Below are 15,827 nucleotides of genomic sequence, written 5' to 3' on the forward strand. Positions count from 1 at the left end.
TTTAAGGGTCACCGGTGTTACTATACTTGCCCATGGTTTATATATTTGCATGATTTAAACTGTTGCAATTCATCAACATTCAAATTCCCTTTATCTTTTGTTTCTATGGCATCTCCTCCCTGTCTACTTCATATCCCACTGTAATTACTCTCCTTTTCTACTCTTATTAACAGTCTATCCCTATAACCTGGTCTGCAAATGATATTTCTTGAGCCTAGTCTTACCAAAGTTTGAGGTGATCCCCTCCTGAATAACTTATTTCTAATTCTTTTATCTTCCTTTCCTGTGTTTTTCCCCTGACACTTCCTACTAAATGAAGCCCCCCCTCCAGGTATGTGATTTAACTTCTAAACTCCCCAGTGTCTGTCTGCTGGGATGGTGTGTGTGAATGATGGTGGTGTGAATACAAGGTGACAGGGGATAACAACCTATTAGTTAATGATCGATTGTAACTTGCATGCCTTTGGGGTGGTTCTATTTTAGTTTAAAATATTTTTTCTCAGTAAAGCGTAATCAGCACCAAGGAGGAGGAAACTTACCCATTGCACGAAAATTTTACTAAAAACTAGGTGAACACATGTATGCTTGTGAAAGAGTAGCTCAGCAAAAACTGTCCTTGTGGCATGGGTTAGGTTCTGCACTGTGATATGAGAATGAATGTTTCTTCCTATAGGGAAGGATTTATTTCAAATCTTGGGGCAGAATTTGGCCCATTGACTGTACACAGAAAATATAAATGCTCTGAGATTTTGTGTTATTTTTATGCCTGCTTTGCAAAATATTCAGTGGTTTGTGTGTATGACTGAAAAGCAAAATCTGCCCTGCAAACTCACGTTGCTGATCTATTCTTGTTTTGTCAAATCCCAGAAGAATGACATGTAGGCCTGCACAGACTTTTAATGAACGTTTTCTTCCTATGAAGTAATCCATTTGTAATTCTGCATTGCAAATGGATGTGAAGAACAGCAGTACATTTATATAGACATCAAAGTTTTCCTCAAGGAAGAAAATGGCCTGAGCCATAGATCAAGAAGGGAACTGATCTCCTTTGGAGGTTAGCTGAACGTTGATGATGAGTTATGGCAGGCATTTCAGCAGGTTTCTGAACCACACTGTATTTATTTCCAATGGCTGAAATACTGCTGCAGTAAAAGGTGAATCCAATAGCACCTTGAAAGTGATGACTATGTTCATGTGCATATTTCAAATCAAGGTAAACCTTGGTACACTGTGCTGTCAGGTTGTGCTTTATGTTATATTATGCTTAGAAGTGTTTTTTAAGCACTGCACTATTATCACAAATTTGCCTCTTTCACTTTTCCTGACTTGTGTCTTCTGTTTATATGTTATTTCAAATGTTATTATTTTACCTCAGGTTTACTTCTTAACTTGGTTCTTGGCTCCCCTTTTCCTCTCTGCCCCTCCTCCCCTTTGGCTCAAAAGCTCTTTTGGTGTGTGAAATAACAGGTTTCTCGTTCTCATTCTCTTGCTTTCCATCGCAACTTGTTCCATGACACTTCACACCTGAAGTTCATGAGCCAGGTATGTGACACGACTTCTGGTTTACTCCATCTAGTTGCAACACGAAAGTTCGTATGTGTGTGTCTGAGAGAGAGAGAACAGGAGTCCTGGGCTGGTAGAAGAGAACAAAACAAGAGAAACAAATATTAACCACAATGATTATTTGCAGCCCTCTTCTCCTTTAACCTCCATGCTTACTACTACTTTAACATTACAGCATCTTTAACTCCTGACAGTCTCTCCAGATACCTTTTCTCTCTCCCTTAATTCACTAATTCCTTTATTTTTTCCCCCCTTCATGCATTCCCTGGTCTCTTTCTCAGGATTCCAAGAGCTTTAAATATCTGTTCTGTTTTTTTTTTTTTTTCTATTTCCTGTCTTTCCATCACTGCTTGCACCATGACAACAGCAGAGGAAGCTCCTGAGGAAGGTATGTGATGTGCCTACAGACTCAACCTTCTTCTCTTTCAGTGCTGGGGAAACAGTGCTAAAAACACTGAACTCGTTCAAGAGCAAAGAGAGTAGGGGAGGGAAATGATCCTTCTGGATGGATTTGGATGAACATGGAGAAAAGGGCCGTATGTTTGCCAAATCAGGTCACCAAAAAGGTGTTTTTTTCTTCTTGTTCAATCTCCAGAGGGTCTAAGGTTCCCAGCATAGCAGGAAGGGAGTGGGGACAGTTGCTCTCAGAACAGTGCTGGTTGTGAATTGACTACTGTGCTTCTTCTCTTTTTCTTTTATCCTTCAACCTACAGCTGCTGAAGAAGGCGAATACAATGATGGTAGCTTAGTGTTGTCTTAGGACAACAAAGTCATCTTCCTAACATCTCACTTTCTTTTCTGTGTCTGTTTTTGTTCCTCACTTGAATTTAAACTCAGGAACTGGGCCAAAACATCTCTGCCGCAAAGAATCGCTCACTGTGCAGATCCAATCACCCTTGGGGGGTAACTAGTGTATTGAGAAACTTCTACATCCTCCTCAGGATAGTAGATGATGAAAATCAAACTCCAGAAGCTTGCTCTGGAGTTGTCTTTTAGCTGGAACCTGTTGTGTTATAGCTCTCATCAGCAAAACTTCTTCATCCCCAAAAAATTACGAAAGCATCTCTTAGATCATATGGCATACTTGAAAATGGAGCTGAGCCCTGCACAGACATGCCATCCTCACTCAGCCTGAGCAGATCATGGGCTCCAGGTCTGAATCTACAGAAATTTAAACTTCTGCCCAAGCCACACATTTAAAATTGTGCCAAACATCAAATGTGGATTAATTTATTCAGACGGGTGGGGCAGGCCATGGGCTTAAGATAGTCTGGTTGTAATACTTGGCTGAGTGGGCGCTGGAGTACACATGTTAAAGGACCAAATCTAAATGTTTTGCTCTTGTATGTGGGCAAGATAACTTAGCCCCCCACTTGGACAGTTTAAATGTATAGAAAGACTGTCACAGAGTTTTAGAGGCCTTTGAAGTCAGTTCTGTTCTGATTGTCCCAGCCCCTAGAACACCCAGCCACCTGCTTTGAAAGACAAAACCCAACATCACTTGAAAACACTCTGAATTTTCTGTGCTACCTTGTTTTGTTTTGTTTTGTTTTGCTTTTGTATTTTTTTTTGTTCATTTGTTTTAATTTTCTTGCTTGCTTTTCAGGCTTTTTTTCTAATTTAGGGAAATACCCTGAGGACCTTCCTGAGTCCCTCTTTATCCTTCTTTTTTTCATTCTTTCCTTTTATTTTTAATAGCATATTGATTTTCTTTTTTTCCCAAGGACACAGTGTGAGTTAGATATGCTGCTTCTGAGAAGTGGAATTAAGGGAGGGTGTTAAGGGGTTTCTGAGTGAAGTAAAGACAGTTCAGAGGGATTCCCAGAGAAGGGGAGCACGTGTGAATATCTCATAGATTGGGAAGAAGAAAGCGGGGTGGTATTTATGGTGGTGTGTCCCCTCCCTCTGCTAGCCTTTTGGAAACCAGAAACTCAGAGATTCTCTAATCACCAGGGCAGTGAACTTGGATTTCCAGTGTCTCTTGCCTTCTTTTGGCAGGGTTGTATGTGGGGATTTTGTCTCAGCCCCATGGTTCATAGTCAGAATGACCAGAATGTCAAAATCCACCATAGGAACAGGAATTTGCTATGGCAATTCCTGCTTGTCAACAAATTTTGGCCCAGTTCCTTGACTCTTGAAAGAAGGGGCATTTCAAAAAAATCCCATCCCTGGGCTGCTTTTGGTGCATACAGTATGGATCAATGCTGGGTCATGCATTGCAAAGGACAGATTTATTACTGTTTGCTTTTTAATAAAACATCCCCTTTTCTGGTTTTCTGGAGGTACCTTTAGGTATTCTAACTAGAATTCTTATTTCAAGAACAGCTAACCTTAATTTTTCTTTTTATTTTTACAATTGTTGGTTTAATGAAGCTTAAAGTGCTGATTCGGTGGGAGCTGAAACCAGTTTCACAGTTTTTGGCAGACAGGTGTTGATCCTGGCAACCAAGGTCAACAAACAAAACCAGTCATTTCCTGTCTGCTTTCCCCCCCCCTTCTCTTTGAAGTGTTACTGACTGGCAGCTTTAAGCTAAACAGGAATGGTGATGAAAATTCTCTGTGTGTGTCAAGAAGGAAGGGAATCCTGTGTAAATAACATCCCTGATAGACTGGTTAATCATGATTACTTTTCCTCTCTCCAGGTAAAAGGCAATTTAACTAATGTGTTAAGAAGCTCACTGGCTATTTGAGAAGCAAAACAATTAAAAATATAACTGGAGAAATACAGAAGCATGCTAATGGTATTTTTCTTCAGGAGCAATTTGTGACTTCCTTTATAGTAGAGCGGCCTAAAATACTTTTCAAATTACTTGCTGTTTATTTTATTAGCTTCGCTCTGGCATCTAGAGGCCTCAGCTGAGATATGTTTTGGTAGGCGGAGTTCTTGCAGTAAATGAGAAAAGTCTACCCCCCCAAAATGTCATTAATGAAATTTAAATGGGAAAGGGTTAGAGAAAGGAAAGGTTGATTTTTGATCTCTTTTACGCATCTCTCATGTATTTTCCTTTAATTATCTCAGTAATCCATTTCCAACCACTCTCTCAAATTTTTATTATCCAACAATCTGACAACTGATTTCCTCCACTAAATATTTTCCAGTGTAAGATTTTTGCTATTTTTTCCTCTTACAGTCATAGAATTGTAGAATATACTGAGTTGGAAGGGATCCATTAGCATCACTGAGTCCAACTGCTGGCCCTGTGCAGGACACCCCAATGTTTCATTTTATTTTATTCTACTCTGTTCCATTTGCTATTCCATATTTCCTCCATCAGTCTCAAAATGCAAATAAGCATTTGAAACAATGTAATATCTTTCTGTAGTATGATATTGATAACAGGCCTCATGTACCCACTCCTGAGGAGGCTGTTTTTACTTTTACTTTACAAATCTGGTTAGTTTTTTTTTTTTTTAAATCAGATTCAATAGGCTGTGAGCTTTTTTTCCTCAGTTCCTCCCACTGAGCCAACACAGGGAGAGTCTTGTACTGCAGAATCCATCAGCATCCCTGAAAGTTCGAATATAGTGTGTGGTTATGAAAGTCAACCTAGGTCTCTGAGAGAATGAGCCAGAAAAAACACATAGGTTTAATTTACTTCTGTTTGTGAGAATAACAGTGCTGAACTTGCTGGCATTACGCTGGAGTTAATAACTAAAGTTTAAAAAGCAGAGCAGGGATGGGAGCTGATCACAAGCACAAATATTAAGCAAGTAACTCATAAGACCAGCACATTTCTGAGAGCCAGGGAAAGGTCACTTGTTGCAAGGGAACAATTCTGACAGCCAGAGGACCCAAGGTGATAGTCTCTGTAATGGGTTAGCCTGCCTATCAGGGCATTATGCCTCTCCTGGAGATGAAAAGATCATTCCCATTGATGCCCATGGGAATTTTGCATGTACCTCAGCAGGAGAGGATGCTTGCTAAGAGAGGCCTTTACAAGCTGGGTTTGAGGAGCACCACACAGTGCAGAAGAATAAGCATCTTCCCGTGGCACCAAGGTATCTCAGGGACATGTGCCTTAAGCTGTCTTGGAAGCCAATGAACCTGGAGAAAATGTGTGTCATAAAGATTTTTCCGTCCTGGCCTCCAAGTGAGGAATTTGAACTAAACTGGTAAAGCCTAGTTATCACTGAGATTACTGTGAATTCAGGTTGCCTTTAGCAAAAGAAGTGCCGATTGAAAAAGGCAACATTTTCTTCTATCCTCCAGCCCAGCTATCCTCCTTAGAGCTTTGGTTAGGATGGTTTGAGGAAAGTAATTTTGCATTTACACAAAACCATTGCTTTCCAGATGCTATATTTGAGACTTTTATACAGTCTCTTGATTCTTTTCTGCCAAATTCTGTTTCAAGGGTAAAAACAGATTCACTCCTAGCAAAAGGGGTGTGTGAGTGTGTGTATTTCTTTTGGAAGTGCTTGAGATTTAACCAGTTTCTCTGGGATGTTTCCCCTAAGATCATATTTCCCTTCCCTCCTTTTACTTTAGCAGCTGGCGTGATCTCTGTTGTTTTAACTTTCTCCCTCTTTTTCCCTTCCTGTTTTGCTCCATCCTTCCAAATACAGAGGAGAAGCCCAGAATAAAGTAAGTAAGCAGGGAGTTTCAGAACCCTGGGATCATTTTTCTGGTCTAGCAGAAGCTCTTAGATTGTCTATTAGGCAAATGGCCACTTGAAGCCTTTATCCAGCTCTCCCTCATGCAACATCCATCTGTTCCTGCATGCCTTTCCAGGATGTCTGATTCTTTCAGAGGATGCCTTAGCAGCAATTACTGGTCTGGATCTTAAGACCAGTTCCTTGTATAATCAGACAGCTTGTGAACTGTCTGAGATACAGTGTTCTCACAGTACCCCAAAATACAGGCAACTCAAGAGTAAATCCTCTCTGAGAGGCCACGGCTGGGAAACTACCTGTCCCTCCAGGATTGCTGACAGTAGGAAGGGTGGCAAATGTTGGGCTGGGCTGAGTTAAGCTTAACTAAAGCTTCCTATAAACCTTCTGGGTCTGGGCCCCAGCACCCTCCCTTCCCGCTCTGCCGGCTGCCCAGAACGGAGTGTGCAGCACTGTGCAGACGGCCTCACAGACCAACATCTTTCCATGTGGTAGGGAATGACCATAGGCTTTGGAAGTGTAAAGGGTTTTTGGGTGTAGCACCTGACCTGCATGGCCTTCCAGGAAGGACAGTGCTCCTTAGTACTATCCTGGAGTAGTTTGCCATTGATTTGCTGTTTCACCCCTCTGTATCTCCACCAACACTCCTACTTATCAGCATTGTTTCTGAGGGCAGGTCTGGTGAGGTCAGGACATGCTACTTAAAAAGCTGCCTGTTCTTTAAGATGAAAATCCTTCCTTTTTCTTTTATTTTCTTTTTGTTTTGTGTTCGACTCTCTGCAGACTAACTGCTCCTAAAATACCAGAGGGTGAGAAAGTAGATTTTGATGTAAGTATTCCTGAGACTGGCGGGGTTTGTCTGTACCCAATTCATACACATGTGTGCAAACCCACATAACTCCTTCTGTACTGGATGCTGCTGAGGATAAAGGCAAGGACCCCAAAGTATGGTTGCTTTGCCACTTGTTTTCAGTAAAAGGCTGCTCTCTGCTCCCTGAAGCTGTCTGGATGCATTCACTGATAATGTGACTCAGCTAAAATAATGTATTTCTTTTTTTTCCACCTTGAATAGTTGAAGCCAATATAAGAAGGAAAAAGCAAATGCTTTAGGAGATCTCAGATCCCTTGTCCCATCCTTGTAAATGGTTTGAAAGTTGCAGGCCTTCAGCTATTGCTGAGAAAAACTAGCTAAAATTACAATAAAAAAAGAGAGATCCAAATACCTTCCTAGAAAGTTGATAGAAAATTGAAGAAGTTCTGGTGTTGAAAACCTCCACAGAAATATTTGCTTTGCCCAAAATGCAGGAATATTTTCTAAGTAAGATTCATATTCCAAAGCAAAGAGGAGGAAGCTAAGTATATGCAAAGATAGGTATGTAAGCAAAGCAAGGATAAAATACGGTATAGGGGAATGGGAGATTTGGATTCTTTACCCTTCTGGGCTTCTGACTGTCACCTGGAATGAGTCATTGATTGCACCAACAGCCTTTTAAGATAATCCTATAGATATCCATGGATATCTACAGACACTTTCTGCTTTTGTTTCTCTGTGTATATGCAGGGTGCTGGGAATGTCCAGGGCATATTCCTGGAGCAATATTGGCTTAATGCATTTTCCTGCTCTTCTAGGACATCCAAAAGAAAAGGCAGAACAAAGATCTGATTGAACTGCAGGCCTTGATTGACAGCCACTTTGAAGCCAGGAGAAAGGAAGAGGAAGAGCTTGTTGCCCTCAAGGAGAGAATTGTGAGTCCTTGAACTGCCATTTCCCTGTACTAGATTGAGAGATCATCTGTAGATGAGAAGCTCAATCCATTAGTCCACTGACAGACCTTGACTGAAAGCTGCACTGCCATATACAGAAGTGACTGCTCAAGTCACCATTTAATGGCCTTTTCCCACATCAGTCCCCTCTCAACCTCTTTTTTTATATCTGGGAATTGTACATGAGACCCTTTTGCATGTTCTAGCAAGGGAGAAGGTGGCTCACTCTTTACGAAACTAAGCTCTTGGCAGTGGTGTGTAATAGTGGAGGCAGACAAAGCCACAGTGATGATCCAATGCCTCTGCCACTGTTTCTTGCAGGAGAAGCGCAGAGCTGAAAGAGCAGAGCAACAGAGAATCCGGGCTGAGAAGGAGAAGGAGCGTCAGGCAAGGCTTGCGGTAAGTGTCTTTGCTTCCCTCTCCTTGCCCCAACATCAAATTGGAGGAGATCTCTAGAGACAGGAAAAACTGCAGGTTCTGCCTGTCTCAGTCCAAAGATGAAATGACCACCCTCTTTAAAACAAGGGCAGAAAACAGGAGTTGCCAATTCTCATCAATATATTTCTCTGATCACATTCCCCGCAGTGACGCTGGTTGCTGGGGAAGCTGGGAGAATCCCCTAGAGTAATCTGCTCTGTGTGTTGCACTCCACAGGAGGAAAAGGCACGGAGAGAGGAAGAAGATGCCAAGAGAAAAGCTGAGGATGATCTGAAGAAGAAGAAGGCTCTGTCCTCCATGGGTGCAAATTACAGCAGTTATCTGGCTAAGGTAAAAATCATGTATCAATGGATGAAACATAAAAACGTTAAATCATGGGGTTGGCTGGAAACAGGCTTTATTAGAATTGAGAAAACAGCCCAACTTTTCTTCTTTTGGATCCCCAGCAGCTTGTCTTACATGCTCTGTCGCTGAAATGGTTTCATTCAGGCTTAATTTCTGCAGTCTGATGTTAATTAATATTCTGAAAACAGGCTGATCAGAAGAGAGGAAAGAAGCAGACAGCTAGAGAGACAAAGAAGAAGATCCTGGCAGAGAGGCGCAAGCCCTTGAACATTGACCACCTTAGTGAAGACAAGCTGAGGTAACAAGCTTATCCTAATTTACTGAATGTAATCCACACAACTTTGGTCTTACTGGAGTCTTCTCTAGTGACCAAATCAGGAAGAGGAGGGGGTCTTCCCTGAAATTCATCACAGGACATGGTGAAGTTGTGCCCTTCTTTGATGTGGAGAATGGAGGGGAAATGAGGATGTAAGGAAGTGTTGAAATGGATTGATAGCCATCTAGCCATGGTCCTGGCATAGCTCAGTTAGTTTCTCCTGCTAGTTAGGATTGGTCATTTACAGGACTAGCTTTGAGATTAGTTGAACAAGCCTACAGAATGGTATATGTAACATTCCCAGGGGTGAGTTAAAGCTGCTAAGGTATGAATATGGATCTCTATGAAGGCTGGAGGTTTGGAATCTGAGTATTCTGTGCAGAGCAGCCATCAGATGATAGTCTGGACTGCACATGTTGGAGTTTACACATGATTGAAAGATGAAGTTGGCTCACCTCAGCCCTGACACAGATAAGATTGCACAATGGCAGCTGCTCTACTTAATCTGAGTAACCTTCCTTCTGCTTCCTTCTGGTCTGATTCCACTGGAGTCTTATCTTTCAGTAAGAGTTAGGGGGAAAATTAGGGGAATTATGCTAATGTGTGACACATGCAAGACTGCAAGTCTAAAAACTTTGCAGGTGAGAAGGCGGGAAAATGTGGCTTTGAAAATGGTGAGTAGCTTTCAGAGAACAGAAAGGGTTTACAGAAAGATGTGTGAACTGCATTAAATAAACTGTAAAAAGCCTGGTTACTAGTGATGTGAAAACCATGGAAAATATCTTATGTCATGTTTCTCCCATCTTCCTTTTCCCATAAACACACAGGGACAAGGCCAAGGAGCTATGGGACTGGTTATATCAGCTGGAGACTGAAAAATATGACTTTACAGAGCAGATCAAGAGGAAAAAATATGAGGTGAGTTGAGAGACCATTTTGCTAATGGCACTGGGTCCAAAATGTAAAAATCTCTGTAACTCCTCTGGCAAAAGCCATGTTGTGACATCATTTGGGTCTCCCAATGGAAAATAGACTCCCTGCCCTCTGCTGAAACACATTTGATTCATTCTTGTTTATCTATAAGTAACTGTGGCCTGAAAATTCAGTAACTCTCAATTCATTAATCTCCATTGCAAAGTAGTATTTTTACATCCATCCTTGATTTCAACGTTGAACGTTGTGAGTTTTATTCCATCCCAGACAGAATACCTGTGGGCTGAGCTCTCTGGAGTCACTGAAAACTGTCTCCAGACAGGAGCATCTGACTGAAGTGTCATACGGTAACAGGAAGTGGACATGTTTCCTTCACAAAGTCACTGGATAGGGCTGCACTCACCCACTTCAGGTTTCAGTGGCTGAGAAATCCTACCGGATCTCTCTCTGTCTCGCTCTCCTTTTAATTTCCAATCACACAGACACATGCTGACAGGGAGTGAGCAACACCAATGTAACTATCTCAATCTCTCTTAGATTTTAACAATGCGTTGCAGGCTGGAGGAGCTTTCCAAGTTGTAAGTACAATGAACTTGCCTGTGTAACAGCAGCAGCAAAGGCTACCAAATGCATGAGCCTGCCGCATGGTCAGAGGCCAGGTGCCAGATGGGAACTGGCACTTGGCTCCAAGTGCAGAGAGAAAAGAGAAACTGGATCTGGTGTCTCTCCATTCACTTCCTTTTTCTCTCCCTTTCCATTTTTTGAGAAGATATAAAGTGGTAATTTAGAAAAGAGTCAAGAGTCCAACAGGGATGTGGCTGAAGAAGTGAGCATGGAACCCAATGCACCTCTAAAATAATTCCCTATCCAAACCTCTGGTATTGTGTGCATGGGGTGTCACCCTGATGCACCTGGGATACACGCAAGAAAGCTTAGGGATACCTGTGTAATAGCTTGGACTTCACAAAAAAGAAGAGTATAGGGTTTAGAAAGCCTCTTTACCTTGTGGCACATGGTTATCCAGTTCCAAAGTATTGGAGAGGGCTAGCTTAAGGATAACAGGTCAAGTGGGTGTGGAAAAACAGGAAATAAGGCAGTGCCAGGGGATGGGTACATGATCTGGTAATGAAACCTCTGCATAAACAAAGAGAGAGGTGCCCACTGATGAAAATAACAAAAAATACAAAGAATGAGGAAAGCAGAAGGAAAATGCACAGCTAAGATGGGAGAAGAAAGTTGAAAGAACAAAGGGAAGATGATAGCAAGAAAAAATTGAGGAGAAAGGTAAGTGAAAATAGCAAAGAGAATGAAGGAAACACAAGCAAGGATGCAAAAGGGAGAGACAAAGGAAGGAACTGGGACACACAGAAATGGAGCCATTCTTTAGTGTCTGTTGCTCTTTGGTGCTTCATTGGAGAGTGAGTGTTATAGTCACAATCACAAGGTTATCGCTGAAGGTAAGTCTTGAGTCTTTTGAGTCAAACTGAAGACAACTGGTTCTCCTCCACACTCAGGAAAAATACCTGGTTGCAAAAAAAAAAAATTAAACTGCTGAGGCAGATAATAAAACTTCCACGAGTAAGTACAAAAGCAGGTGATCTGTTGATCTGTCCTTCATTGTGTTCTTGGTAATGTTTCAGTCTCTTATTTTTTTTCTGTTTGCCATGGAAAGACATGAGCCAGGAAATACCAGCTGTTGGGACAACCTGAATGTATGACTTTTCTTTTTCTTCTTTTGCATGTGGGGAATGTCAAGTGCGACTTCAAATATTCAGATTTTGGGTCACTAGTTCTTGGACCTGCAGAGTCAGTGCAGAACTTAAAATTGCACCAAAAGCAGATGCAAAGTGTACATCTTGGCAAAGGCATTTTTCCAATTCAGGGAAAAGAAGTAGAACTCTGACTCAGTTCCAAATGAGAGGGTGAAGGGGCAAAAAAGGGCTCTCTATCACACCCTAGTCTTTTTGTGGGCTTTTCCAGTACCTGAGCTGGAAGAGTCTCAGGATTTCAGTAGCAAGTCTAGGCCTACCAACCAGGACTGAGATGCTAAGTCAGGCCGTAAGGTACTCATCCTGTGCAAGATAGGTGTTTGGTTTCCCATGCATCAGGTTGAAATATGCAGTTTACTCACAGCTAAACAGAGATGCTTCATCTGGTACGACAGACACTCTGAAGGCTTGCAGTCATCAACAGAGCTTGGGAAGGTCTTCACAGCCCCCACTTCAACCCTCTCCTCTCTTGTTCCTGAGACTCCCCTTGAATATTTTCTTCAGCCCCTTTAAAAGTCATCTCTTATCAGATGAATGGCTGGGAAGGTGGTGACTGCTGCAAGCTCCGAGCCTCCTGCTCTGCCAGCCCAGCAAAGATACTCCAGCAGAATGTGACACCCATCTTCCATTCTTGAGGTCCTCATCCAAAGACCATGGAAGCTCTTTGAGCTTACACACCTCCTAATGCGTAGGATTAAGGGAAAAGTGAGGAGGTGAGGTCACCACATGCAGATGATGGAGGCATCCATTTCCAGCTGGGCAGAACTCATTCTGGTTCATTCGCTTACAGTTTGACATGTGAGTTCATAGGATATTAGTTTGAATATGTAAAACTCTTCTAGTAAGGGTTAAAAATTCTAGCTCCTCTTTCCCTTGATGTGTGAAGCTGACTTGCAGATTTATTGCCAAGAAGAAACATTTCTTTCCTTCAACTGTGGGTGAGCTTTTATTTCAAAGGAAGTATTTATTCCTACTATAGGCACCTGATTCCAGCACTTCAGCAGGTAAAACTCCCCTCTCCTTGGGGGAAAAATGTTTCTTGATCTCTAAAAACGCTGGTCATATATGTTGTTTGCAGATTGTCACCCTCAGGAACCGGATTGATCAGGCCCAGAAGCAGTAAGTACTTATATCCCCTTCCTAGCTCCTGGATTGGGGATATCTTCTCAGTGTTCAAATTAGTCACTTCAGCCTCAACACCGACATTTTCTTGTTGCAATGGAATGAGGCTAGGGATGGAAGGGCGACTTCCATCCTGCCTCACATTGAGAAAATGAAGGGGAAACTGAAGTGAATGTAACACCTAACAAGAAAAAAACCCACATGTTTCTTCACACCCTGACTTCAAAATTGTCATCTGCTTATTGTTGGGTTTTTCAAACACCTGACCAAGGTGCTTTGAATACTTGAGGGAATACAACCCTGGTTTACAAAGGGTAAACAAGTGGTTGCTAAGATTACAAGGAATGGTGTGTAACAAGACTAACATCATGGGATTACTGTAGTGAGTTCTTTTCACTCATCATCTCTCTCCCACTTTCCTTCACTACAAGGCTATTTCACTAGACTTTTTTGAGCTTTATATCTTTAACTATTCTAGGTATTTTTAATGAACTTATGAGAGACCAGGTGTAGACAAAGCCTGGGGGCTAGGACATAGAAAACTGACAACCACATAGAAGTAACTGCAGGGAAGCAAAAGAGGAGAGCTCTCCAGTGGTGGGATTTGATCTTCTCTGTGCTTCTGTATCTTAGCAAAGTCATGCCAGGAATGAAGCAGTGGTCTTTGGTGACATCTTTGAATGATAGGAGTGACCAGACACTACCTTCCCACTTCCCCAAGGCACCCTGCTTTAACAGATAAATGGAACACTGGGGGCTTGGTTGTCTGTGGATGCCAAATGTAATGCTTGACCTTCTCGTGGTATTTTCTGTACAGAGCTGTAGGCTGATAAATCTCAGCAGAATGTGCAGCTGCAGAGGGATGCCCTGGTTTGGCTGGACATTGCTGCTCTTGAGAGGCACTACCACACCACCCACAACAGGCTACTGCATGCCTGCTCCCCCAAAGGACATGATACTCTCTCAGGACATCATTTGAAAAGGGTGCACTGAGAAGTCCACAGCTCATGAGATTTCTGTGTGCTTAAATTTCTATCCAGACTAGACACCATCATTCCAAAGCATTGCCTGCTAACATGTTATACAAGGATTAAGTGAGTCTTTTGCTTCAGATGTTATTAAGGCTCCTTAAGCACAGTCTAAAGGTTAGGCATAACATCAAACATCACAGGTGCTTGTGGAGATAAAAGGACTCTGCCTTTGTTTGAGGAGTTATGCAGTTACTAAACTGGATTTTGAACCTTCAGAAAGACCGGCAAAAGGGACATTGAGATTAATTTAACATAAGCAGAAAAAGCATGCTCTCTCTCACATTAAAGGTAAATTTTTTCAACTAGACCAAGCCTATCTTGGTCAAAAGGTAAAGTATACACATGTGTATGTCTCTGTCACTGTGCTACATCCTTCGATAAATATGGCTGGTGCTCTTGAACCAATCCATGGGGCAGCACAACAAAAATCTCCCCAGATGTGACATCCCCATGTTTCTCTGCTCCTTGAGTAACCAGTGGTTCTGAAGAAGGCCTCCCTGTTGGTAGCAAGGCCCCACCACCTTGTGCTTGGCCCCCAACCCCATGCTCTTCTGTGTCAAAGAGCTGCCCCCAGTTTGCATGTGCTTTGGTTCAAGAAGCAGCCTCATCAGTGTGTGTGTAAGATGAAAAGGTTTGGGGGTGTGCCAAGCCCCATAAACCATGGTGCTCCTAACGGGAACTAGTGCGGAATCTAACTCAACTAACTTCACACCTAGCCCCATGCTGACTCCAGGTGTGTCTGCTTCTCAGTCAGAAGGTAAGTGGCTTGCATGTAGGATTGCCCTTCTGTGTGCAAGAAGATACTCTTGGAGAGGGTTTGCCTCAGGTGCTTTGAGTGGGGAGTTTAGCTGGACTGCTCCCACACACCATGAGCAAGACAGGGATACTGATTTGAGAGGAGGCCTAAAAAGTTGGTTGGATTTCTTTGGAGGCTCTTGCTTTCATGATATAAATGAGAAGCCGCTCTGCCTTTGCTAAAGCAGAGCAGTTCTTAGTTGTATTTAAATTAGTGCTCAGCTTTTTGCCTCTACTACTAGATGATTAGAGCATCTGGGGAATTTGATCAGAGCTTTTTGATACTGAGGAAATTTTTCCAAAAAGAGCTCTAAATCCTAAAATCCAGATCATAGCAGATTTGCATTCAGAAAAACATCAAGTCTGTGGTTGGACAGGCCTGTCATTTAGTTTGGAGACCACCTGGATTTCTGCCCTGATAATGCAGGAAATCTGGAAGGATCCACCTCTTTCAGGCATGCACATCCTGGTCTTTCACTTAGACCCCCAGGGGGAATCTCTTTCCACAGTATTTACAATATTTTTCTTAGGATGTGGTCTATGACGGGTGTGCCTAACCTGTTAGAAGTGAAAGCAGCTCAAACCTAATCTAATAGTCAGAAATGCAGAGTGGCTACAGAGCCCCACCACTTCCATCATACTGACATGTTTTTCTTTCTTTTTGTATTGTAGCAGCAAGAAGGCAGGAGCCAAGGGCAAGGTTGGCGGGCGCTGGAAGTAAAGAACCAGGCAGGATGGCCTTTAGTGGTGTGCTGAAACCTTGCTGGTCTCCTCTTTCTTCCTTCACCGATCACTTGTGTTCTCACGCCTCAATGATAACAAAAATCGCATCAGCCTGGATTGGCTATTGCTGCTGCTTTTCTTCTCTTTCTTCCTGGAGGGGTCTGGTGGCTTCCTCAAGGGGAAGCAGGTTCCCTGTGGAACTGAGATGACTCCTTGCTGGCATTTTCAATTCCTGCTGAACATGTCCCTTTATCCTCCTCATACCAGCCCTATGCTCTCCTGTAGATTGCTGTGTACAAATCTCTGGATTTTGTAAATAAAGCACAACCAGTACCTACTCCAATGACAGCCCTCTGGAGTGGCGTTTCATATTTTATCTACCACCATCCCATTTTTCAAGGATTTTGGAGTTGGTCCAAA

At 42.4% G+C, this 15,827-nt stretch overlaps 1 protein-coding gene across 26 annotated transcripts in view; it reads left to right on the forward strand.

Moving 5' to 3' along the window:
• Positions 1 to 15,750, forward strand: part of TNNT3 (troponin T3, fast skeletal type) — a 31,381-nt gene extending 15,631 nt beyond the window's left edge. For 8 of the 26 annotated variants that reach the window (XM_018075983.2, XM_018075988.2, XM_018075984.2 and 5 more), the window contains 11 exons: positions 320 to 331; positions 6,127 to 6,145; positions 6,955 to 7,000; positions 7,801 to 7,917; positions 8,257 to 8,334; positions 8,590 to 8,703; positions 8,907 to 9,016; positions 9,862 to 9,952; positions 10,505 to 10,545; positions 12,815 to 12,855; positions 15,357 to 15,750. In XM_018075983.2, coding sequence (XP_017931472.1) covers positions 320 to 331; positions 6,127 to 6,145; positions 6,955 to 7,000; positions 7,801 to 7,917; positions 8,257 to 8,334; positions 8,590 to 8,703; positions 8,907 to 9,016; positions 9,862 to 9,952; positions 10,505 to 10,545; positions 12,815 to 12,855; positions 15,357 to 15,616 — 929 coding nt within the window. In that variant the 3' untranslated portion in view covers positions 15,617 to 15,750. Of the gene's footprint in view, positions 1 to 319; positions 332 to 1,530; positions 1,543 to 1,930; positions 1,952 to 6,126; positions 6,146 to 6,954; positions 7,001 to 7,800; positions 7,918 to 8,256; positions 8,335 to 8,589; positions 8,704 to 8,906; positions 9,017 to 9,861; positions 9,953 to 10,504; positions 10,546 to 12,814; positions 12,856 to 15,356 lie in introns of all 26 variants that reach the window. The other 18 variants (XM_018075982.2, XM_018075987.2, XM_018075992.2 and 15 more) reach the window with 7 other exon arrangements.
• The last annotated feature ends 77 nt before the right edge of the window (positions 15,751 to 15,827 follow it).

Source organism: Manacus vitellinus, unplaced genomic scaffold, assembly GCF_001715985.3.
Source record: "Manacus vitellinus isolate BGI_N305 unplaced genomic scaffold, ASM171598v3 scaffold_30_pilon, whole genome shotgun sequence".
In the NCBI taxonomy this organism is placed as follows: Eukaryota; Metazoa; Chordata; class Aves; order Passeriformes; family Pipridae; genus Manacus; species Manacus vitellinus.